The 27227-nt window shown below is 39.8% G+C and overlaps 1 protein-coding gene across 1 annotated transcript in view; it reads left to right on the plus strand.

Annotated features, from left to right (window-relative positions):
• LRP1B (LDL receptor related protein 1B) overlaps positions 1-27227 on the plus strand; it is a gene marked incomplete at both ends in the record, with an annotated part of 773038 nt that overhangs the window by 174400 nt on the left and 571411 nt on the right. Inside the window, one exon of the mRNA XM_082483434.1 lies at positions 5854-5979. Within this exon, the coding sequence (XP_082339560.1) occupies positions 5854-5979 (126 nt within the window). The remainder of the gene's footprint in view (positions 1-5853; positions 5980-27227) is intronic.

Genomic DNA, 27227 nt, shown 5'->3' on the forward strand with positions numbered 1-27227 from the left:
CCTTTCAGTTACAGTAATTTAGGTTTTAGCATATGATGAATTCTATCATAAATTACTACTGGAATATACTTTTCAACTTTTGACTAAATTTTGCAGAAATTACCCTTCCATGTTTCAGAGAGAGATCAAAGAAAATCCCAAATGGAAAACATGCTTTTGAGAGGGGGGAAAAAAAAGTTCTCAGTTTCTAAGCTCTTGTAATGAAGATAACTTAATTAAAATCAAAGCAAAACTAATTAAGAACTTAAAAGTGCAAGTTTTTGGTTGCATAATATCCCTGAAACATGGCAGAACGAGTTTATTATCATCAAGAGAGAAGTTCCTGGTCATGCGGACAGGTGATGCAGTCACCAGGCGATCCAAATGACAAACATACAGCTGAATTACATTTTTCTGACCACTCACTCTTATTGGCCTTTCTGCTCATAGTCTTCCTGCTCTTTTACTTCTGAAAAAATCGGTATTTTGGCAGGCAATTCCCCCTCTTTCCTGGGAGTTTTGTCTGGGTACACAGTTGGAGACAAACCAGCTGAGCACTTACATATTCATGGTTTTCATGGTTCTTTCCTTGATCTTGCCGTTCCCAAATTGAAAAGGAAAACATGTTTACACACACATCCCCCTTTTCGATGTGCATCTTTTCTTGCTCTTTTCCTTCCTTGAAAAAGGAGAAGATTGAAAGTTCCAAAGGTGTTTGTTTCACTTGAACCACAGTAAAAAATATCTTTAATTTTTTAATGAGTGCAAGAATTCATTAAATTGAATTCATGAAACATTCTCACTTCAAGTTAATCTTAAGCTATTTTTTTACAAATGCTTTTAAAAATTATGTTATGATGATCTTTTATCCTTAAACATTTAGTCATATAGTGCTATATCATATCATTCAAAAGCTTCTATTTGAATGTGGTTTCTGGATTAACTTGCACATGTGGTTTTTATGAATATTTAGTGAAAGCCTAATGAGCGTACTCCCTGCTAGAACGGATCAAGACTTTATTAGACTGCATTTTGTTCACTTTGAAGAGTGTTGCCTTGTGGGAGATCTGTTTTTTTGGGGCTCTCAGGTGCTCATAGCAGATGGAGGTTGAAGTGCTCTGAAGGCAGCACGCTAAGCAACTGCCATCTAAGCGGGGTGGTGGGGTCTCCTAGGCCATAGCAGAAGCCTGGCAGATCCTTAGAGCGCCCAAGGAACGGCCTTCTGAAAGCGGGGACGGTGTTGATGCCTGCAGGATAAACAATTCTAGAAATGCTTCTCTGCTCATCTGGTTCCTTGACAAAGGCAGATATTAATTAGATTCACAGTGAATCATTTACATTCTCATGCTAGAACTGAAGAAGCACTCAATTATATAAATGTTATCTCCCGTACAGTTCTTTTCGAGAACCCTGATGACCTGCTTTTCATAATTGCATTCCTTCAAATAAGAAGGATCTGGCTACCTTTGACTTCTACCCGTCAATGTGAGCACAGGCAGTGACCTTTGTCCCTCATCATTTAGGAGCTGAACGCGTGTTTACAGACGCAACTGCCTTATTAAACGGGGAGCATTCCTGTTGTAGGCAGACTTTGGCCACTGTCTTGTGCGCTGGGTTTTTTGTTTGGTCATTTGCCTATTTTTTTTCCTTGTCTATTAGCAGCATAACAGAATTTTGTTTTTCCAAGTGTGGTGTGATTGCATAAATTATAATTGTAATTAGTTTTCTAATGGAGGTTTGGAGCTTTGTCCTCTTAAAAATATGCCTGTCTTTAAAAAAAAAAATAAAATAAAATGCATTTTTGGCTCTGGAAACACTTTAAAACAAAGGCACCAGCTTTTCTGTGAAACTTTCCTTCTAAGAGGCATTGCCAGGTGTTTGCAACATAGGATCGGCGTACTATCCTTAGGGAGGCAAAGCTTTCATTTACCCATAGAGAGATGATTTCTAACCATCTGCTCTGTATCTCAAAGAATTGGTAAGTTAAAAATGTGAATTTTCTCATCCGCTGGGAGCCTGCCTGTGCAGCACACAGAATACGGAAGGGAACAGTCTGCAGAGAGGTGTCACTAAAAAGAACTGTTTTCTGCAGTTATAAAATAAGGCCATCTTAGATGACTATTTTTTAGGAAGTGTTTTTAAAAAACATAAACCCACTAATTAGTGCATGTTCATGATTAACTGGTCCAATTAATCTGTAAAGATGGCAGCTGAAAAATAAAGATAATTCTATAGGCAGGCAAAAGAAGATAGTTTGAAAAAGCAGTATCAGAGCCTATGAAGTCCTGAGCTAATATTAAGCTGCTTTATTCTAAACAAGATCTATTTTTCAAAGTTTTATAAGTTAATGTTTTTTTCACTCTGCTAGGTTTTTCTTGAGATAGAGAATATAAAAAGCTTAGATCTTCATAATTTCTGTACTGGTGGATAAAATACAAGTTAAAAATTTAATTGGAAGGAAATATCTAAATTATTCCTACTTTAAAGAAAAAAAAAAAGTATAAAACAAGCCTTTTTTCCAAGCACACATGCTCAAAACTGAGCTGTGTATGAAGTTGCTTTTTCGAAATTTCGTTAGTCCAGTTAGTTAGGCTATTTTCATCATTTTTGCCCCAAATAAGAACAAACCTAAGATTTATTTGTGTAGGCATATGTGACCATCTGCAGCTTTAGAAGAACCTGGTGAGTAAGAGACAATTGATAATCCTCTACAACAGTGTTTACTGACTGTCAATCTTCCTCCTCAAAAAAAGAAAAGAAAGAAAAAAAAAAAAAAAAAAAAGTTGATCTCTTATTTCCCATCAGCAACCTCCCTGTTTTTTGTGTCAGACTCTCATTACCCTTGGGCACGGTGGTTGGATACTTCCCTGTTCCATGTAGCTCCTTGTTGGAAGGCCGTTTACTCAGGCATTTATGGTGTTACTCAGAGGTTTCCGTCAGGTTCCTGTTCATTATAGCTGGCAGTAGTGCTGGGATGCCAGTTGACATTGAGTAGTGAAAGGGGTTTTATTACAGATAAAAGTATAAAACATAAGGGAAGGTTGCAGAGGGGAAAGGTCTTTAAATTAACAGTAGTGTGACTTTACTGGTTGTCTTTCGCTCTGCTTTAAATTTTATGTGTCCAAGGGAGCGATGTTAAGGACTCTGTAGGATGGGGATCTGTCCCTTTTTCCCTGGCTTCCTCCCTTACTGCTGGGCTTTCTGCAGCGACAGCCACAGGACTTAGGGACAGGCTTCGATATAGGCATTGCACCCAAAAGCTACAAAAAAGCAGTTCTGCACATTCCACCGTGATTTCATTGGCATCACTGTAAGGTTTGTTTACAAACTTTATTAACTAGACTGAAATTCTTCATTGGCTTCAAATGTGATTTTCTTACTGCTGGGCTCTGCTTGCTGCAGTATATAATTAGACTCAGAGTATTACATTTTGGTATAAATAACAGCATTGATTTCTTCTTTTACCCAATTATTGACAGGACTTAGGAAAGAAACAAGATTCCTTTTTCTATAGGTATTTTGCATGTAGGTAATTGAGTAGGTTCGTGCAGAGTGAGTCGCTTGTGTAAACTTGACTGTGTAAGTGTTTTCACAATTGCATTTTTGTATTAGTTCATTATATTTTTTTTTCCACTTAGCTATCAGCTCAGAAATCTGTGAAAAACAGCATTTAGAAAAAATTGAAATACTTCGATTTTATGAATCTTAATTCATGAAGTTAGCCATTTCAGCTTTTTTTTTTTTTTTTTTTCCTCTGAGAAATAGTTGTTCTTGTGTGGTATAAATAAGTGGACGTGGTGGATAACTGGTTTTGTGCTAGTTTTAATATTCCCAGATCTGTTACAAACAGAGAAGTTACACACAGAAAATGACAGTTCACACTGTAGTACAAGGTTTCCATAAAGAAACAGAAATTTACTGTGGATTTCAAGAATATGATAAAAATAAATATTAAGCAGTTCTTCATACAGGTTTTGCTCATCCTACTGTTTGTCTTTGCAATGCTGAAACTTGCCAAACTCCTTTCCTCTTTCTGAATTTCAAGATGTTTTTTTCAAGAAGCACTATCAAAGCAGGACCTTTAGTCATCTCCCTGAAAGATTTAAGCAAAACCACTTCCATGGGCATGTAAACTTACACTTTTAATTATATAGTCGCTCACGTTTTTCAGAGAAGATAACTTGAACGACTGAGTGCTGTTTTCTGTTGAAGTAAAGGCAAGGAATTAAAATATAAAAAATATGGTTCCTACACAATTATAGAAGCCGTGTTGTAGCTAAGTTGAGCAATAGGAAACGTGTCTACGCAATAGCTGCAACTTTGACTGTAGTCATCAATAGTTTTAGAGACTGACCTTGAAAATGAGGTGTGTGCATATGAAATGATAGGTTACTTTTAACAAAGTGTTCCCATTGTTATTTCCTAAGAGTAATAACACATCAATGTCCCCAAAAGTGTGCCGTAAGAGTTTTCCTTTGAAGCTCAGAGGCAGCTTTACAAGCATGTTTAGAAACACATCTTACAGTGATTAGACAACACATCTATTTTGCAGACACTATATACATATTATTTTTTTCAGGAAGCCAGTTGAGTTGTTCTGAGGAACGGTGTTTTTTTTTGTTATCATGCTAATTGTTAGACATATCAGACTAAGATATGTTAGACATATCAGACTAAGAAATGAATATCGTAACGCTTCCCGAAATGTCGAAGCACTTAATCAGCAGTTGCAGCAATGAAGGTCTCTCAAGAGAGCAGCGCGGTTCAGCAGACACTGAAGCTAGCCGTGTACAGGGCACCCACTTACAGTGTGCTGATACCGATAAGCAAAAAATAACAGTATCTGTTGGCTTTTGGTACGAGCTAACCCAAGGGATGGATGTACAAGTGGAATTGGGCTTAATTCTCTCCTTATTTATACCTGCTTTTCTGTCTTGTAACCGTATTGACTCCAGTGTAGTTATTTCTCACTTGTATCAGTGTAAGAATACTTGAGAAACCTTTTCCCAGCAATCTGCAATGTGGAAGGCACTACTGTAATTTATACATTGTGCAATGCATTATAGTAATTTTATCAGAGGCTTTGTGAGCTTTAATTAATGTTAGAATAGTTTTACATTAATGATGAAATAGTCTTGAGTTAATTAGCTCTAGATCTTGAGGACATCAGACTTTGGTGATTGAATCCAGCAGATAGTTTGGGTGTTCCGGGCTTCCAAAATCACCCTCTTTTTTTAAGGCTCTTTTTTTCAAGGTGCCTCAGTGTTGACCGTAAATGACTAAAGCCTTTGTTTGCAACTTTGTCACATGAAATATAAAATCATTTTTATATAAGCCTGAGATAGGATTTGGCCTACGTTTAAAATTTGCACCTAAAAAAATAGTAAAAAATATATGTGTTTATTTAAAAAGACCTTTGACTGCTTACAAAAATACATTCTTGGAAATTTAATGACTTGAAACAGCAATTTGAAAATATTTTCTGGGGCAGGAGAGAAGAATGGGGTACCTCCCTGCTGATAAGATGAAATTAGAGCTTGTTGATTTCTAACTAGTGAACAAATTTACTTAATGGTGAAACAGAGAAAAAAAAATATCTAAAATTCTCTTTCATAGAGGTAGTTTATGCTAATGCTGTTTGTGTCTGGTTGGAAGGGTTATGGGATGTTCCTACTGGAACACTGCAGCTGGGTATTAGGGCTCTACAGCCTAAGTAAGAACATGAGAGATCTCATTAAATTATTACTTCATATTTCTGTTGTTTGCTTTGATTTCGGATTTCAGAATCCCTGTATTTTCACCTTTCATTTTCATTGTGCCACTTTATTTTCCTTCATGTTTAACCATTGCATTCTAACACATTCTCATTTTCAGAAGAACATCAGTTATGTGACGTAGGAGAGTTTCTGTGTCGTGATCGCGCGACTTGTGTCTCTCAGCACTGGCTGTGCGATGGAGAGCCTGATTGCCCTGATGATTCAGATGAGTCTTTAGACATATGTAAGTAAAGAAGGTGCTACTTTTATTTTATCTTCCTTTTAATGGTAATGTTTATAGTTGCACTAAGTATACAATTGAAAGCACAGTTTCAATTTTTTTTAATAAGTCCTGAATAAATCTTCATATCAAGGGGAACAGGTTACATTCCCTGTGTAGGTGAGAGACAAAAGAAATGGAAGAGATGGAAGGTGTTTTGTACGTGTGCCACTTTGTAATGAACGCTGCCACCAGAGCATATGTTCCCTACGCTCTCACTGATCTGTAGATGAGCTGTAGAGGGCAGAGGCAAAGTCAGACCCAGGAAAAATGTGGTCCTCTAAAACAGAGGGAGGTGGGGTGGGAATGAATAGTGCAAAATGTTTTCAATAAAAGTATGACAAGCATGCAAACATCAAAGGGAGGAATGAAAGAAGATGTAAAAACTATGAGGGGGAAAGAAGCAAAGAAAGGAAAATGAGGGAAAGCTTTAATAAAATATGGTTAATTATAATAAAAGACCTTGTGTTTTTTTAATGTGGCTAAGAGCTTCTGAAGACCGGAGTAGCAACCTTACAGACTTTTTCTTATCAGCCTTGTAGACTACTGATGAGGTGAAATTAAATCTTAATGTTCCCTTGTTTCCTGTGTTCTGAAGAAAATGAGGGAATTTCCTGATTTTATCCCCAAGATAATCACTTAATGTAAGAGAAGAACCATGTATTTTGTATCAAAGCAATGCTGACAATCAGGAAGGCTAGAAAGGTGGTTTGCTGCTAAAAGAAAAGAAAATATCAAGCATCAGACAGTATTTAGGAGTCTAATCTTTACAGTGAGGGATAGAAGGTCAAGATGTTTGGAAACCATTTCTGTCTGGGCAAACATTGCACCAGTGATTGCACCTTCCTGCTCCACCGTTTGTTCTCTGGAACAGATGGGAAAATTGCCTCCGGGGCTGTGGTGAGGGTGCTCTGATTAACCGCCTTTGAAACACTTTGGGATTCTCAAAACCAAAATACTGTAGTTGGAAGCATCAGGTACACTTAAGATTTTATTACTGCACTGATGATTCCTTACTGTCTTCTCTATTATAATATTTTCAAGCATAGTATCTGCAGTTAAAAGTTTTCCTGGTAACTAATGAATATTGTGATAGGAGCATAAAAACAGTCACACACAAAGTTTTTAATTCGCCTCCTGATGTTTAGCATGTACTTTCAGACCCAGCACCTTGCTGGATGCCTGGATATTTTCCTCCCAAGAACTGCATGTTTATTCTACTGGACCATGTGATCTGTGTTCAGTAATGCCATGCAAAGTCACGGCATATTAAAAACATAACCTTTGAAGTTTATCGATGGCTTGAAGAAAGGGGGACAGGGTGGGAAAGCAAACCCACGCTCTTCCTGACATCAGCCAGCCTGCTCCTCTTGGGAACACCTTCCCCTTTGCAATGCTAGCAGTTTCGGCAGGATGCATTACTTAGGCTGTCCTAAGCCAAAGGTAGGAGTTAGCATCATTGCTTTTTTGGTTGTAGAGCAGGAAGATGTTTGAATCCTTATACATGTACAGCTTACATAGCCCTTTGCTAATGAACTGCTGGTTAATGAGGTGTCTGGGCAACACTTGGCTGTACGGGCTGAGACGGTAATAATGTTGGGTCTGGTGCCTTGTCTCACCCTTCCAGTTCAACTCAGCCCAGAGCTCTGCGTAAGAACCGAGTGACAGCACTGGGATGCTGGGGTAAACTTTCCTACATATTTGTTTGCAATTATGTTTTGGTCTTGATAGTTCTGTATTTGTTTAGTTAGCATAATTTACTGTCAAATGTAGTATTTCTTGAAATATGTGTATGTACTGTAGCTTCATCAAGTAAGTTGTTTCTCATTAGAGATGAGTTCCTGAATTTTCCTGCTGATGCTTTGCATCATGGTATATGTAAGGAGTTATAAACTACCTTAAAAATATTCTTATGCAATATTTAATGTGAGGGATGCAGCACCTTCCAGTTTTAGTGCACCGAGTCGTGTCTGTTTGTTTATAGATGAATGCATCCTCTATTTGTCAGCTCTTTGCTGACTTACCTACGATGAATTATTTGGTGTAGCCTGACAGATATTGCTAGTTGTTCCTATAGCCATAAACAAATGGAGTTTGATTGATTTTCTGTGGATTTGTGCCTAGTAATAGGGTTTTCTGGGTTCTAATAACGTGCGAGCATTGATCAAAGCTTTTCCTGCAAGTGGAAGTTCTTAACTTCTCTCCTGTGGGGATTTCAAGGTATCTAAAGGAAGAGAAATTCTCATGGTGCAGCTTTTCCCATGGAGAGAATATGAAAAGTCTTATTAGTCTCGTCACTCAACCATCTATTTGCAGAAAACTTCTAGGAACTAGAACTGTGACCTCTATCCTGGTGGCATTTTAACTGGGTTTTGCAATAGAACCTGAAAGTTATTAGGCTGTACAAACACATATCAAATGACTGTATCAACTGATTTCCTCAGGAATCCACCTGAAATCCTACAATCCAGTCCCTTTTTTAGCGTTAGTAAAGAGATCTAGGATTGGACAGAAAGGAGAAAAAGGTGGTATTTGTAGTTACCCTTGAATTCGGTCTCTGCATGGGCAGAGGTTGGGGGAGGGCTTTATGCAGGCACAGCTTCCATGGGCTTCCGACGAGTGTGATGGAGGTACCCTGTCACTGCCTGTGCCCTTCCGAGTCGGCAGGCAGCTTCCATCCAAGGTCTGTTCCCCTTCTACTTCCCATCTTCTGCTAAATGGTCTCACAAATAGCTTTGTAAAACCAGAGTGAATTCCTACAGCACCTGTACCTGCGTTCTCTTCTGTTTCTTAGCAGCTGTAATTCTTTCTGCTCTCGGTGGAGCTGCTGCTTTTTATAGTACCAAAGAACCTGGCTTAGAAATTCGTAATGAATAATTTAGTGAACAAATTCTGTTGCTTTTCTGTTAGTGAATTGTTTGTGAGAAAATTGATTTAAAAAAAAATTGTATTAATAAAACTCTTGACCAAGTAATTTCTATCCTTTCTTGGGCGGTAAGTCTCTAGGTTGTTCATAAGGTTTCACAAATAGTCAGGATTCAAAAATCAATTTGCTTAACCTAATCAGATGATGCTACGTTCTTCAGTAGGCTAAATCAGCAAGCTTGCTTGAAATCAATAGAACTCTATCAGATGCCTCAGAATCGGGCCAGACACGTTAGACTTTTACAGATAGCTGTTGGTCTGGAAGTTGATGCAAATATTTAGAGGACTTCCTTACTGTAAAAGAAAAAAAAAAAAAAAATCGCTGTCTGTAGACTCATCTGCTGGAATATTTTGGTGGGACAACTACAGAAGTCAAATGCACTGTTAAAATGCATAGAGTCTAAAAAACAAAAGTAGTGACAACCTTTTGTCTCACCCTAGTGACTGTTCACTAGTGTCTGCTTTAGGCACTTGGTAGTTGGAAACATCTGTTTAATACTGTTACTTGGGGGGGAGTTTTTGGTTTTTTTTTGTTTTTTTTTTTTTTTTTTTCTTATTTTACCATTCTTGCCACTGGTATTGGTCTTAAGCTGAAGCATCTGCATATCTCAGCAACTTTTATAGGGGCATAAGTAGGGAAGTTCACTAATTGTATCTCAAAGATCCAATTTACAGCATTGTCACTTTCATAGAATCATAGAATGGTTTAGGTTGGAAGGGACCTTGAAGATCATTGAGTTCCAACCACCCTGCCATAGGCAGGGACACCTCCCACCAGCCCAGGTTGCCCAAGGCCACGTCCAGCCTGGCCTCGAACACCTCCAGGGATGGGGCCTCAGCAACCTCTCTGGGCAACCTGTGCCAGGGCCTCACCACCCTCACAGGGAAAAACTTCTTCCTAATGTTCAATCTGAACCTGTCCTCTTCCAGTTTAAAGCCATTCCCCCTCGTCCTATCACTACATGCCCTAGTAAGAAGTCCTTCCCCAGCCCTCGGATCATCCTTGTGGCGCTCCAGCAGGTCCGTGTCCTTCTTATGTTGGGGACTCCAGAGCTGGATACAGTACTTCAGGTGGGGTCTCACGAGAGTGGAGTAGAGGGGCAGAATCACCTCCTTTGACCTGCTGGCCACACTGCTTCTGATGCAGCCCAGGATACAGCACCCCCAGGTCCTTCTCCTCAGGGCTGCTCTCCAGCCATTCCCCGCCAAGCCTGTATTTGTGCTTGGGATTGCCCCGATGCAGATGTAGGACCTTTCACTTGGCCTTGTTGAACTGCATGAGGTTGGCTGGGCCCACCTCTCCAGCCTGTCCAGGTCCCTCTGGATGGCATCCCTCCCCTCCAGCGTGTCTGCCTCACCAAACAGCTTGGTATCATCGGCAAACTTGCTGAGGGTGCACTCGACCCCGCTGTCCATGTCGCTGACAAAGATGTTGAACAGTACAGGCCCCAGTACTGACCCCTGAGGAATGCCACTCATCACTGCTTTCCATTTGATCATCGAGCCATTGACTCCAACTCTTTGAGTATGACCGTCCAGCCAGTTCTTTATCCACCGAGTGGTCCATTTGTCGAATCCATGTCTCTTCAATTTAGAGACCAGGATATCGTGTGGGACAGTGTCAAATGCTTTGCACAAGTCCAAGTAGATGACATCAGTTGGTCTTCCCTTGTCCACTGCCGCTGTAACCCCTTCATAGAAGGCCACCAAATTTGTCAGGCATGACTTGGTACCAGTGTGTGTTGTGTTCCACAGTTGTAGCTCTGAATAACATATTAATATGAATAAAATATGAATTAAAGTGACTAACCTTAATCTGTAAATAAGGTATGCGTTTGCCCAAGGAATATCAATAGATTCAGAAATCTAGACATTAGATTTGATGTAGTATTACCTGGTTTCCTCCTCAACCCCCTACTAAAAGGGTTGAGATCTAAAAGATATATTGGCAAATGACTCAATCCATTTAGTATTTAAGGATATTTTTGTGTGTGTTCGCGGCTTCAGAATCCGTCTGGCTTGCATATTGTTTTCTAATCTTAGTTCACAAACCCCTGTCTGTCAGAATGCCTTGTGCTAAGGCAAGGTGAAACAAAGGAGCAGGAAATGAAATTGCTTATTTTCTGTAGCTTCTTTCTGGAACTGTACACATTGATTGTGTTTGGTTTTAGTAATGCTTGGTGCAGCAGCAGCAGTTCCAGCAAGGGCTGGTTTATTGTCTCTTAGCCATGAAGTAGAGGAATGTGCTATAACAATGCCTGATACTTGCCTGGTGAAGAGAGACTTGAGGTCTGGCACAAGTATACCCTGAGCTCTTTTCATATCAGTCTGTGGCATGTTGCAAGCAGCAGTGCTTTGTTATGGTACAGTTGCCCATTAGAACCATCTATGACCTTAAGTATTGCTTGAATATCATGAATATCTTATGAGAGGGGAAAAAAAGCACAGTACAATATGAGATCTGCTGCTGGCAAGACATGAAAGTACTTGACACTTAGTTATTTTAGCAACATCAACATTCTGAAAGCAACTCGCTCTGCACCGCCAGACTACAACTGTCTCTCACGTTGTCCACAACTGCACTTCTTTGTTATCCTGGCACAGTTGTTCTCGTCTTTGAGCTTTCTTAAATGGTATCTGAATGACTGTTTGCATATATGCCACACACACAATTTATTTGTAGCTGAGTGGTCCTGACTTGAAAGAACCCCAGTTTCCATTAGCAGATCAGCAAATTTGAATGGTCCCTGTCTCTAGAAGTTTAAGTAGATGTAGGTTTATCACAACATGTTGAAATTATCCCTCATGATAATCTTTCTCTGGGATTTTGAGGGAATATAATCTTCTATAATCATGATTAAACTGAAGTTGGAGGAGCTAAAGAAAGGCAGCAACCAGAAATACCTTCTTTAAAAGCTTAAGTCTCACTTTGTTTGCTAAAATAGCTTCTTTCATTCTCTGGATGCTAATTATGTGAGACTAGTTTCACAAGCTTAAAAATTGTTAATTGGGTACTTCAATTGTAGTTCTTTTGCCAGCAAAAGGATAAGATAATTGGATGCTGTGTTGCTCCTGTGGTATGAAACAATAAAGATAAAATTTCGTAAAGCTCTTAATTCTTCTATGAGTAGATTCATCGAAATTCAATAGAAGCCAGGTTCCCAAACCACTCTTAAGTAGCTTTGGAAAATTCCAGATCAATAAATAACTTGCATACTTTGAAGATGAGCTGCCATGAGGCTACTGAAGGTAAATGAAGAAAGCGCTGGACATGAGGGGAAAAATGTGGTCACGTCTTTTCACTCTATAATTTTGCTGTCTGTAGTTACTGTTGAACAAGGAACCTGCTACATAAAATAGCTGCTTACGCCTCCTCTTCAGCAAGATACTTGACCATATCACTGGTCATATTAATTTAAGCTGCTTTGAGTTGATGTATGTATACTCACTTTTTCCTCTCTGAATCAGGATCTTTCATATCAGTAGTGTAAAACTTCACTTCTAAAGCTCTTGTAGGAAGTGAACCACAACAAAATGAGAAATGTCAACAAATTTGATGAAACTGCTGCTAGTTACATAAAATTAAGTTAAATGCTCAACGCAGCAGTGAAATATTGCCATGCTTTTATGTTAGCTCGTGAAAACAAGCGCTTCTGACAGGACAAGATGAATGTTTTGAAGTAGGATTAACTTTCCCGATAACTTTTTTACAGACGTGAAAGAAAACACACTTCCCACTGAGGCATCCTTGCAGTTTACCCTGGCAAAGCTACTGTGTTTGGTAACCACTGGTAAAGACAAGATGTATAAAGATGTATTTATTATGGCTGGTGTTTTTGCCATCCTGTTTTCTGGCATATAGCCTCTCGGGTCTGCTGTGCTTGATCCCGTTCAGATAGTTTGCCATCATCTGCCCTCTTTCCCTGTGGTGAACACCTGCTTGACTCCTAACTGGGCTTCAGCTTCTGACCTCTGCTTTCTCCTTACCATGTCGTTTGGGAAAGCTGCCGTGCTCGGCCCCTCCAGGAAAGGTCGTTTTGATGGTGTGATGGGATTGCTGATGGTCCTGGTAGTTAATGGAATATTAGAGCAAACAGTCTGGAAAGGACGAATGTCGATGGTGCTCGTGCCCTCTAAGCTTTTTGGAAAGGTTATAGAGAAACACCCCGTTGAGACAAAGGCTACGTTGCAGTTGATCTGGATAAGTTCAGGTTGTACTACCGTGGCCTTTGGGACCAGTGCTGATGAGGCCTAGTGGTCTTTGTTCTTTGGGCATGTTCCTCCATCTCTCACCACTAACTTTGCTCCTGTTCCCTCTGGGCCGCCCCATCCTTGGGCACAGGGGAGCATTCCTCTTGCGCCAGGGAATAACATCTATGTTTTATGAACTTATTTTCTGTCAGAGCTAGTGTATAAGCAATGGTATGGAGGCCCTAGAGAACATTTAGAGGCAATTCCTTTCTATAATTTCCCAACGGATGGTGATACTACTTCTGAGACACAAGCACGTAGTCAAATCACTGGAACCTGTGCATTATCCTTCTCTGAATAAAACCAATTTGTTCAGTTTTTGAATACTTGGTATGCTTAAACGTGTGGCTGTGGCCTCCATATTATTATTATTATTATTAGGACCTGTACCATGTGCGTGTGTCTGGGTGTTGGCAGCCAGGGCCAGGACCCCTGTGAGGAGAGGCCGGGGCTGCCCCATGCCGGTTCCAGCTGGTTGCGCGGGGCAGGGCACAGCTGGGCCAGTCAACAGCGCTGGCGGCACCTCTGGGTGAGATGTATTTATGAGAGGGAAAAATGCTGCCGGGCACTGAGGAATGAGGAAAGGAATGGTCCTGTGACCGCCCTGGGCTGAGGAGGAGGACAGGGCGGGGGGGCGGAGGTGCTGCAGGCCCCAGAGGTGGCCGTGGAGGAGCAGGTGGATATTTCCTGAGGAAACTGTGTCTTGTGCTGAGGAGCGCACGCTGAAGCAGGTTCTCCTGACAGGGACTGCAGTCTGGCTCTGAATTATATTAATCTTCTAAAACACGAGTGTGTTTCGCCTGTGACAGTAACTGGTGAGTGTTTTATCTCCACTGATGAGCTTTGCCGTCTGATGTCCCCTCACGTGCTGTTGAGGCGGGGGAGTGAGTGAGCGCCTGGGTGGGCATCTGGTCAGACCATCAGAGGGCTACCTCTGTCTGATCCCAGAATTAGGTGGGCTATGTCTGTACAGCCCACGTACAGATCTAAACTTGCGGCGAACGAAAGGCGAGCAGATGTGCTGGTGTAACGCTGACTGCTGGTGCAGCGCTGAACGTGAGCTGATGGGCCACACCAGAAGGCGGTTATGTGGCTTTTGCTTGGAGCTGCATCGCATTCTGCCATCTGAAGTATGGAATGACTAAGCTTGTGCCAGCTTTTAAATTTTTATTTTATATTTTTTTAATAATAAAGGGTGGCACTATGTGTCCATGATAACTATAGGAACTGGAGTAGGATAGGAAGACCTAGGAATGTTTGAAAGGATAGATAACAAAGTGCTTGAGGAATGCCATGGTACACTGAGCACCTATTGTATGTATCATATACCCTGTCAGCCAGGTAACACTGCGGGAAGTAAAATTTACACCGTACTGAACACAAGGATCTTGCAAGAGCAAAGCGTAAGTCTGTCCGACTGGTGTCAGAAGTGCAGCGAGTCCTGTTCCTGCTGACTTGTCGGGCACTGCTGCCCTGTCTGTAAAGGGTTAGCAACAGGGGCTTGGCTTCCGGCAGCATCCATTCTCTAGGGGGCTGCAATTTCAATTTTGTGAATAAAAAAATACTTTTTTCGTAAATGATTGTTTTGAAAGTGACATGCTACAGTCAGGTAAAATAGAATTACTCGCTTCTGCTATTTTTTTTTTTTAATTAATTTTAAAGGCTAAAAGCATTCAATAACTTTTTTTAATATAGTTTATTTTCTGTTCTGTGTATTCATTTCTACTGTTTTTCAGTCTGAATGTTCTTTAACATTGTCCTTTACATAGTCCATACACTCGGTCCTTTTTCAGCCAAACGTAATTGCCTTAAAGGGTAGTTGAAGACTGCACTAGATTTTGATTATCATTCCAAAGTTAGTGTTACTGTTATACATGCAGGTGTTTAAGCAATTATTTACAGATTACCAGTATAAATAGTTACATTAACTTTTATTATCAGCCAATAGGTTTTTGTAAGGCTAGCTCGTTTCTGGTTTACTAGTAATGATTCACATCTTGCAAATGTGTAGCAGATCTGTGTGCTGCACCAAAAGTTTAAGAAAGAAGAATTCCTTTGTTTGTTAAATGTTTCAGCTAGTAATATGAAAAGATCTTTAGACAAGATTTTCCCTTGTACTCAGGAAAGCGCTAGAGTTTATGGGACCATCTGAGTACATAAAATGCAGCCTTAGATTTCTTTTTGCCTTTCTACAAAAGGCAAATTTTTCAAAATGCTTATTTATGAATTTTGAGGGGGGTGTGGTGTCAAAATCACAGAATGTCTGGTCTACGTGAAAGCTGAGAACTACATGGGAAATCATGGTGTCGTTATTGCACAGAAATTCAGCATTCCTGACAAGAGGTCCAGGTCCAAACAGGAATAATTTCTGTAGCTCTCTGGCTGCATTTTTTTTTTTTTTTTGAATAAAGTATGCAACAAGAAGTTAAGTATTGAAGGACTTAAAGGTCATTGTGTCTCTCGGTGACATGGTCATTAGAAATACTACCTTTTTTTTCTTTTTGTCTACGGCTGATTATCTTGTGCATGATTTTCCAAAACTGGTTCACGGGGAATTCAATTAAATGATTGCCGACAAAATGAGCCTCTTTTAAGGTCTGTGGAAACATGTAGGTATAATACAAGGCCAGGATAGGGGCTTTGAAGGATGATGCCCAATACCTAAAACTCTGAAACAGCTCATTTATGGATTAATTGCTTGCTAAAATTGCACTTCCTACACAGAAGCAGATCTAATGGGATATATACTCATAAGACAAGAAAATGAAAAGATCAATCTTTCGAAAACCTATAAAAGTAATTCATACTTTGACCAAGACTTTGTTTTTAAGTTTTTAACTCAAAGCAATTTTATTTCCATAGCTAAGCTATAAATTGCACCCAAAAAAAAAGTGTACGTGGCAAGAAGAAATGGAAAGACTTGGCACAGTTTCTCTTTCATGAGGTTGTGCCGGCTGGTAAGCCTAACCTAATGACTTTTTTTTTTTTTTCCTTCCCCCCTTAGCATTGACCTTTTTGACAGGTTTTGGCCACAGATAAGACACATGTTTCAGTGTTAATCACAGTTTGGGCTTTGAGGTACAGATGCAGTCCTCTCTGGTTTCACAGGAGGGCTGTGTCTCCTGCACTGTCAATGTAGGAGACCCCGGTAAGGAGCTAAATGATAGCACTGTGGTTGAAAGAAACTGCACCAGCAAGTCTCTAAGATACACTGGGGCAAAAGATGCCTGAAAGAGCAGGGCAGTAACTGATCATTAGGCAAGTGATGGAGGGGAGAGATGTGAGGTTGCAATGTGTTTTTTTGTTTGTTTGTTTGTTTTTTGTTTGTTTGTTTTTAAAAAGCTCTTTATTTAGTTTAATGTGTACTGATTTGAATTTTTTTCCATGATGTTTTTGTCCCTATTTCCACACGTATTCATTTGTAATCCATTTAATTTGCTTTTATCACTTACCAGTTTTACTACTTTTTTCTTTTCTCCTCTTTCCTTCCATACTTACGTCCTTGCAACTCTTTCAGGGCCTTGTGTACCTCAGTTATCCCTTTCACTCCAGCTCTGCATTTTCACACATCTGTTTTTGTTTAGCCCTAGTCCTCGCTGTTGCTTTAATCATTATTTTCCCACTTTTCTTTTCTTGTCTTTTTCTTAGTTCTGCTGACAAAACTACTAAAACTACTATGAAAACTATTTTTCATCCTCTGTATTTCTTTATCATTATCCTAAACAGATTCCCTTTCCCCTCTCATAGGTCTCGTCCTTTGCACTGATGTCCAAATTCTTATTCTTTCATTTTCTGTCTCAGTTTTTATCTTCCTGTTAATTTTGCCTCTCGCTGTCTTGTCACGCTACTGCTGTTCAATAGTCAACACCAGTAAAAGAGAGTTGGGAAATGGGGAATGCACCTTAAGGAGGATAATTCAGCCCAATATGAAGATGACTGTGAGAGTGTTGATTGTTAGGCTGTCATTGCACTCTCTACCAGGAATAGCTTTGGTAAAAAGGAGGTAGAGAAATTACTGTATCTCGGCATTGTCTATTGATTAGCCATTGATAAAATTGAAAAACATATTTAGAAAAAAAAAAGTGAGTACATATAGCATCATCGAAAGCCTTTTTGGCTTTGCTAGTATAAAAAGGTAATTTTTGATAATGCAGGGATTCATAAATTACAGCAATCTTATGTATGAAATTTCTTGTTGAAAGATTTTTATCTGAGGTGATGCTACTTCACTGTGGGCAACAATTGCACCGAGACTCATTACAAACGTTTATAATTATAATGATACATCTGGCCTGGAGATCCTGTACTGGGAGAAATGTAGTGTATTTAAATAGTGGGCTGGGTGGTTTTCTTTATTTGTCACTTAAAAAGTGCTAAAGTCTAATAACCATTTTTCTTCTCAAAATTACTGATGAAAACAACTCTCATTAGCAAGCAGATGGCTTTCTGGAAGAAAAGTAAAATTGCTCTTTTTGAAAATAGGGCTGTGATTTAAAATGAGAGTTTAGATGTGTTATTAGTGATAAAATGCACAGTAGTTTTAGTCAGCAAAGAGGGCGCTTTGCTATGGATGAAGAAATAATGCAAAACAAAAACCTCTGCTCACAAAGAATAATGAGTAAGTACGACAAAGGACTGTAACTCACTGTAGCCAGCAGTCTGGATTCAACTGTGCTACATTTTAGCCTTCTATTAAAGCAGAAAAGGAAATGATGGAAAAGATTTCATTTCAAAAAGTATCCTTCAGGATTTAGTTCCTTGTGTTAATTTACGGATGTACAGCTCTAATCCAGAAGTCCATGTTTTAGCATCTCTTACTCATACCCCAGTACTTCTGGGTCAAACTGTGCCAAGTGAAACATTTTAAAGTCTGCATTCCTTAACGCCTTCATCTTACATTATTCAAAGATGCACATGGATTTTGATGCATCTACTTTGCAGGTCTGTGAGCTGTGCCCTCAGAAACAGGTCTTAAATTGTATATAAAACTTGGATATGCCCAATATGAAATAATTTTGATTTAGTTCTACTCACGAGAACAGGCATTTATAAGATTGGACCCGAGTTTCTGTATATATTTCCTCATGGACAATGCTAAATTACTTTTTAGCATCTGACATTTATATCCTCATTAAAGGCACAGCTTCTTAGAAGGTATAGCTGTTAATCGTCTATTTGCAATAGCATGAGTTACTTCAAAGTAAAGATGTGGCAAACTTATCATTTAAGTGTTGAAACAAAATCTAGGTGGGAAAAAAATAATTTTGGTTCTTTTCTTTCTTTCTTTTTTTTAATCTTATAATATAATTACCTCTAAAGTGTTTCTTCTCTGCTTCATTTCTTAAGCATTCATAAGGATGCCAAGGCTACAAAGAGTGTCTCTCACCACCTTTATGCTCAGGCTATAGACAATAAGGAGATGGCATTTTTTAACTCATTCTGACTTTTTCTGCTCTACTTCTATACTGGGCTATTTGATATTTTAGCTGATATTAAACTGTTTAATCTAAAGTTGTCTAAGGTAGATCACTAAAGTGCTGCCATCTTTGGTTTTCTACCTTCTTGTTGCAAGAGGTAATTTAAGTTACAAGTGCCAATGGTAAGTTCAAGTACAAACACCAGGTACAAATAATGGATAGTATAAATAATAGATATCTGCTCTACTATTAAGAGAGAAATTATATAGTATGATACCCTCTCAGTACAATAATAAAATAAAGCTATGTTATTCTTACTGAAATCTATCTTCTCTGACTATATTTTCAGTAAAATGAAGGGCACCTGTTGTTGCCTTGCCTTTCAATGAATTTGTCTCCAACCTCCTCACTCCCCTCAGTCCAGAGTGTTGCTGGTGGCCGTAGCTCTGCTTTCACTCCCTGGGAAGTCATGTACAGGAGAACATGGGGTCAGCTGGGACCGCAGGGGCAGCGTGCGCTTTATCCAGCATATAAAATTAATAAGGGAACCTACTCAGACATTGGATTTTCCATAGTAACAAGTGCTTTGTTTCATTGATTTGTAATTCCCTGTTCAAAATGAGACAATTCAGTTTAATAGCAGACCTATTTTCACAGTTGGGTTTTTATTCAGTAACGCAGTAGTAAGATTTCTGTCCAAGCCAGAGAAGACTCTCTCTCCACCTTACCCTACGTTGGAGTTCTAGTTTTTTATTTATTTCTGTGACCTGCATGTAGATAAGTGTACTGAAGGCTGACGGATTTACTCATTAGGCTCCTATAACGCCAAATCTCCTTTCACTTTGGCTGCACTGGAGATGTCTCTGAGGTCAGCCAGGTCAAAGCTACAGTTGCTGCAAGTAACTATATAATTTCTTTCCTGCTAACAATCCTAGGGATTTGAATGCATCTGATGAATAAGGTCAGTTGAACTGCACTATTTTTGTATTTACAAAATTATTTAATTTGCCTTGTTCTTATCTTCCTTTGCAGTGACTTTGGCCTGGCCTTCCACCCTAGTCACTTCCTGATATGTAGTGGATTTCATGCGTAACCTGACTATGTGACTTCATAGCAGGAGGAGGAAATTACAAGAAGATCATTAAAGTGTGAAATTAAATTCTTAAAGATGAAACATCTAAAATAGCTAAAACATTACCCCCAAAACAAACAGTGCAATTGATCCTACTTAATTACATGCTTAATAATTTTATACCAATGTAAAGCACATTGACGATGTACTAATCCATTTCATATTCACTGCCACCACAGATTTCCTCCTTCTTATTTGCTTTGAATCTCATCATTATCATGCACATAAAACTAGTATTCTTAGAATTTTTATAGTATTATTTCCATATAAAATGAGGAAAAGTCTAATACATGAATACTAAGCAGTTCATTAACATGGTTTGTAATATATCTATTCGTGATAAAAGCAGCTGAGAAATGCTGATATAAAATAGTACTTCAGTCCCAGAGTATATCTAAGATTAGAAGAATCATGCCTTGGATAATAAATACTTCAGGGAAAACAGAAAATCTTAAATACAAATAACATCAAATAAAGAGCTTTGTATGCTTAATTAAACACATTAACAGATGCATTTATTTCAGTTAAATAATTAATGTATTACTAGTACTGGCAGCAAGATTTTTTTTTGTGGCTAAAAAAAAAAAAAAAAAAAAAAACAACCTGAAAAGGTTTTCATTTCAGGAGAAAAAATGCTGCCTTTAAAAGACATTAAGGATGTTTTTATCTGGAACTGGCACAAAGGTTGTTAATGATTGAATTACACAGCAAGCAAAATGCTTGGAAGAAGAGCCTAATCTACCACGTCAAGAACCCTGATCTTCAAATTTGCTTTACATGGGCAAGCCACTGTCTCCAGCCTAAGAAACAGGATTGGCTTTAAAACAGTTTAGGTGATGAATGGTTCCTTCTCTACCCATGTGCATTAAGATTTGGTCCTTGAAGTTACTGTCTCTGGCCTTTTAGCCATGCTCCCTGCATCCAGGCAAAAGGAACAGGCTGTTGTGAGTTACCTGTCCAAAACTGTCTGCAGATTGTCTGACAGAGAAAAATCCTGCATTCGCAGAGAGCATTTGTTAGAGGTTGGAGCTCAAATTTAGGAAGATGTACTGCAGGATGAAATGATGTATTTGGGGTTTAAATTATCATCTATTTATATTTTGGTATAGATTTAGCTATGTGCTTTTTCCCTTTCTGTAAGCTTTTGTATTGGCCTAAACCAGAGTAGCTTTGCTGCTGTTTAGTTGCAGTTGTGCCATAACAATTCAGCTGAAGTTTCATATTCAACCCCAGGATTCTACCTCTGAAGGAACACTGCCGACAGCTTTATAAAGGGGTCAGGTGTGGTCCTTAACCGTTGCTCAGTTACCAAATTATACGAAATATAATTAAGATCAAGATATAACAATGTCTGGTCAATAAATAAATATCCCACAAATTATTTATAGTAGAAATGCATCTGGTATTGTTGACAGAAAATATTATGCAATATACTTTCTACAGTTCTGAATATTGAGCCCCAAATCAGAAAACTCTCACTGATACTTTATTTTTTTAGATTGTTTTCAGCTTGATTTACCAGGGACAAGTCACCAAAGCAGAAAAAATGGTAGATCACTCAGAGGGAGAGTGAGTTTATATACAAGAAGGGTAAAAATGTGTACCTGTGTAGAAGATCAGTACAAGGACCTTTCATAATGTCCCTTTGTGCTCTCTCCTTCACCAGCAAAATCCTGGTGCTGGGCCTGGGCTTGGGTATAGGGCTGCCCTCCAAGTGTCCCTTTCATCTTTCATGTTCACAATAATGGTACAGATAAGCAAGAATATTGAAAGAAGCCATTTCATAGCACTACTTTTTACCACAGAAAAGAATGCTGGAAGAAGGATCTTGGCTAATTTACTGTTTCTATGAAGTATGGTGATGCTTATTTCAAGTATGTATATGGATTTAAACATTTTATTTGACGTTCTTTTGTATTTCTGTAGAAGTACTGGAAGGATGTGAAATTGATAAATGTTTCTTAATAAGCTAGAACAAGGTTGACTTTGACTAAGCTAAGCTTAAAAAGAAAAAAGGTTTGATGGTTGGCTTTTTTTTGAGCTGATGATAGGTTGAAATGATGCATATAATATTCCTTGGCCTTTAAGACCCGGTCTCTTTGGTTTTTGGCTTGCCGCTGTCAGGAATAGTACCCAGAAAGATGAGAGCACGCAGCAGTCATACAGCCAGCATCTATAATGCAGCCACAGCTTAGTAATGTAGGAAGCACAGCTAATGCTGCTGCAATGATCTGCTGCAGCTGCCCGTTTGAAGAGCCTCAGAAGGCTGTGTGGGACAAATGGATGAGGAGCCCTTGGCCTCGCGAGGGGAAGCCGTAGATGGAGGAGCAACAGGATCTAATCAGTTCCCAAGTCTTCCAGCAGCCTACACAGGTCAATGCAAACCGTGCAACCTTTACACCTCAGCCTGGATTACGAACGGCTGCTGCCAGGCAGTGACACATGCAGTCTTGCACTTGTGATTCACCTGCCCCTACCCAGACGCTTAGTCACAGAGTATTGCTGAGTGCTTTTCAGCTCCTTTCTTTTTTTTCAGTCAAATAGCTTTATCTTGTGGTCCTGTCTGCAGCGTACCTTTTTTTTTTTTTTTTTTAAACCAATCAGATTTCAAAATAATTGGAATACTTTGCTCTAATTGGGAACAATCCAAGCCTGGGAAGGAGTAGAAAATTGCAGCGGTCCAGACATCTCAGTTGCTTTTCTGTGGTAAATCATAAAACTATAAATCATGGTATGTTTATTCTATTTTCCCGTGAATCAGCTGTATTTGTCGCCACATTTTAGTTGCCAGCAGGCTTACAATTTTAAATGCGTAAAAAATACTTTGAGATTCTTTAAGAGAGCTTTACTTCTTTCAATCTGATTTTTGTATGACTGTAAACAACTGAAAAACATCATGCACAGTGTCAAGGGGAAAGTTCCTGGTCCACTGCGGAGAAGAACGCTAAGAGATGTATAAAATTGCAAGAGGAGTCAGTCATGTAGAAATAGCTGTGATGCTATTCACCCAGAATTACCTCAAACTTTTATTTTTTTTAATGCAGATTTGGACTTCTTGCATATATGACCCTCATTGGCAGGGGTTGGTAACTTACTAAAAAACTTCCAGTGCTTGGAAAATCAATGTGAAAAGTTACTCATAGTGGAAGGAGGCGTTGGGTTTAAGGTGCTTCTCTATGGCTGTCTCTTCTGGGGAACTCTGTTTTGTTACTGAGTTTTGTTTATATTTTTCTGGCTGAGCAGGGGAGCGCTACACCAGACCTACTTTTATTTATATTTGAATCTGAAGGTTTCTTTCTATTCTCAGGGCAGTGCAAAAGAACTTTCTCAGAAATGTGTGTGTGGAGGGAGGGCTGTATGTTGCTATAACAATCTTACTTTAAGTTGTATATAGCCTGTAAGGAGGTCCGTACTTAGAATCATAGAATGGTTTAGGTTGGAAGGGACCTTACACACCATCTAGTTCCAACCCCCCTGCCCTGGGCAGGAACACCTCCCCCCAGCCCAGGTTGCTTCAAGCCCCATCCAGCCTGGCCTTGAACACCTCCAGGGATGGGGCAGTCACAACTTCTCTGGGCAACCTGAGCCAGTGCCTCACCACCCTCAGAGTGAAAAGTTTCTTCCTAATATGTAATCTAAGTCTACCCTCTTCCAGTTTGCAGCCATTCCCCCTTGTCCTATCACTACATGCCTGAGCAAAAAGTCTTTCTCCAATTCTCCTGGAGGCCCCCTTTAGGTACTGGAAGGCCGCTCTAAGGTCTTCACAGAGCCTTCTGTTCTCCAGGCTGAACAACCCCAACTCTCTCAGCCTGTCCTTATAGGAGAGGTGCTCCAGCCCTCGGATCATCTTTGTGGCCCTCCTCTGGACCCACTCCAACAGGTCTACGTTCTTCTTATGTTGGGGACTCCAGAGCTGGATGCAGTACTCCAGGTGGGGCCTCACGAGAGTGGAGTAGAGGGGCAGAATCACCTCCTTTGACCTGTTGGCCACACTACTTTTGATGCGGCCCAGGATACGGTTGGCCTTCTGGGTTGCGATCGCACACTGCTGGCTCACGTTGAGCTTCTCGTCAATCAGCACCCCCAGGTCCTTCTCCTCAGGGCTGCTCTCCAGCTATTCCCCGCCGAGCCTGTATTTGTGCTTGGGATTGCCCTGACCCAGCTGTAGGACCTTGCACTTGGCCTTGCTTGTAAATGCACAGGTAAGTGCACGGATTCAGTTTAAGCCTTAAAGCAGATCTCGTGCTACTCTGGTGCGATGCTGGGCTGAGACTGAATCCCATCTCTCTGGAAGCACATCCTACTATCTTGAGTAGAGCTATGTATGTACATGAACCATATGTAGTGGTGCAGGTCAGTAGAGTAGTACTAACCTGGTGTTACTCTAGTATGGTACTGTATGTACTTTTAAAGGCTGAGATCAGAGGGTTTGCCCGGGATAATGCTTTCTCAGTGCATGGGGATGGGCAGGACTGCTTCTCAGGCCCAGGCTTATTAGTGGTACAATTTAATGATACTGGGATGTTCTTTGAAGGGATTTTGTTTTATACCAAATAGATGCATCAGGTTGACAGTAAGATCTCTTTTGAAATTGCTGGAATAAAAAGTATATGCAAAACCCCCCGCCGTTATCAGCATAGAAACATGCCAAGTACCAAAGCTAATTCCTCCCATCATGTGATGGCCTCGGTAGATGTATTACACTGTGTGCCCACTTTACTGTCACTTATTTACAATGACAGACTCATTTTAACAAGATGTTTTCAGCTTGTTAAAACTGCATTAGTTAGTCCGCAGCCAGCAGTAATATTTGGACACTGATCCCCAATAAACTGCTCAGGAGGCGGCGAGCAGTGCTCTTTGGTGTAGGCCTCTGTGCATGGTTGTGCTGAGCTCATTAAGATGTCTTCGCCTCCTAGAAGGTGTTGGCTATATTAAGTATGGAGTTCTGGCAATAAAAACAAACGCAGCATGGCGTGGAAGTACATTAACATCCCCTGGTTCACTGTAGCATCGTGTTTGCAGGGAAACAAACAAAGGCGATATAATAAACTGAGCTGGCATCGGCCCAGTTACTCTCGGCGAACTGTAATGGCTTTCACAGAGTTCAGGCTTGGGTCTTTTGCATCATTAATATTCCTCTAAAAGCGTGCAGGATCTTTTGTTGTTGAAATAAGGAGCGAATAAAATAAAAATTAGAAATCCTTGAAGGCTGTACAGGACTTTATGCCGGTGTATCACTGAGAGATGTTCGGAAGCAGTGTGGATGTTTCTTCTGGTAGCGATTAGGGCCTCCTCCAGCCACCCACAGCACAGCCTGGCACTGATGCCACTGCAGTGTTTACTGTGTTGCCACTACTTGTTATTATTGACTATTGAGACATTGGTTAAAACCAGTCTCTTTTGCATGTCTGCTTTGCTCAGTGCCTGAGCTTTGAGTGCTCAGTGTGTCTCACTAGTAAACTGTCTAACAGCAGTTCTACATGGCCAAAACGTCTCAAAATAATGGTTCTTTGTCTAATATTTTGCCAGACAAATGTAATGGTGTGTGGACAAATTGTGAGGAGTGTAGCTTTTGCAAACTAATGATTTCTCATTAATCTACGTGGCACCCTCCATTGCCCCCTGGATAGCAGATTTCATCCTCGGCAGCAGCTTTGGCAATCACTGGCTGCTTCTTAGCTCGTGCTGGAAATGATTTTACATATATGTAGAATCTGCTTCCAGTTTGGGCTTCATGAATCCTTTGTCTACAGAGCTCAAATGCTCAGCTCAATATTTTTGAAGTTTGCTTTGTAAATCCTCTGCTGGTAACTGTTTGTTTTTTTTTTTTTTTTTTTTTTTTTTTTTCCATCTCTCCTCCTCCAGAGGGACTTTTGCAAGGCTGTTTCAGCAAGGATGTATGAGGCTGACTATGAAGCACAGCTAATTCTGGCATCTTGTAAATATCAAAACAACGCATTTTGGTTTAACACTAATGCGCTGAGGTCAAATTTACTTTTCTATTTGAATAGATAACATTTCATCTTTGTTAATATCTACAACTTAAAAGCTGAAGGAAGAAACTAGAATTTTTAATACTGATATGTTGATGTTTCGGTTTACTCATCTGAGGAAATCTTCTAAATACAGATATGAAATGACCGTAGGGCATTCTGGTATATGTCAGCTCGTTCTGAGTGCTATGTGTGGAGGAACGTATGCTGCTTTCTGGCCATGGTGCTGTAAAAGGACCGGCCCGTGCTTGTCTTGGAGGTGCTTTTAGCTCTGTGCTTAGCCTTGTTTCAGGATTGTTCTCTCCAAAATGATTATTGAGATTGGAGTCTAATATCCATTGGACATTTCTGAACAATAGCCTTTTCCTATTGCTCAGTTGGCATTATTTCCCCAGTATCATTGTGTCTTATTTACTTTATGTGTGCATCTATTTAGATCTCATACTCCCTCAGGGCATACAAGATCACTAATCTAAGTCCTCAGTTTTAGCTCACTACTTTCTTATTCTTGCAGTTTGATGTGCAGTATAAATATCATTGTTGCTTGAGCACTAATGTACAATTTAAAAACAATAAATACCCCATTTGCTGAAGGCTAATGGTCTATTCATTTTGTGCTGTGATATCACCTGTTACTTCTGTGAAGAATTTGTCTTCTGAGGAGGTGATTCTGTGATCTTTGCTATGCCATGCAAACTCTTGCAAAGTAATACAATTTCAGTTCTTTCAACTCTTTTTTCGGCAGCCTCAACTGTCTGCCTTTTCATGGATTTAGTCTGATTGCCAGAGTGCCGATCCATGCCAGGGCAACCACTCACCCCAGGGCGATGCTTTGAGTGGTGGAAACATGGTGAAACCTGACTCCGGCTCTGGAGGGATTGGTGGTAGTGCTGCCTGGACCTCGCTCAAGCGGAGGTTGTCTAAAGATAAACGGTGACTGTATCCCTTGATTATGTCCTCAGGTATAAGGTGGGGGCACACGGGCTTTGCCTTATACACAGCGTAGCTTGATTTAATGTTGTGTTACCTCCGACACGTTAATCAGTGCTGTCCGTCCGTGTGAACATTAGTCCGTAAGTTTGGCATTTTTTTCCCTATTTATTATTTGAGGGCTGATTCAGTCATGAGGAGTGTGGTTCCTCATTTCAGTCTTGCATTACCTTGAATCTCTTCCATGTTTCTACTTCCTTTTTGTATTCTGTGACACAGGAGAAATATAGCTCACTGTTTTTCATATGCAGCAGAATGCAGCGGTCATTGAGTTTCATTATTTTTCTAACCTGAGTCAACTGGAAACTTTTTGCTGTTTTAACAGAATTTTCACCCCGTATTTTAAGAGACCATATAGCATACAATGGGCTCTATTTCAGCCATGTCATTAAAAAAAAGCTATACAATTACAAATGTTATTCTTTAATCACTCAGTCATGAAGGGTCTATCGAAAGGTTGGTTATGTGTGGCCATAAAAGTGTGGCCAGTATATTGCAATA

The sequence above is a fragment of the Vanellus vanellus genome, assembly GCF_965231255.1.
Source record: "Vanellus vanellus genome assembly, chromosome: 5".
Lineage (NCBI taxonomy): Eukaryota > Metazoa > Chordata > Aves > Charadriiformes > Charadriidae > Vanellus > Vanellus vanellus.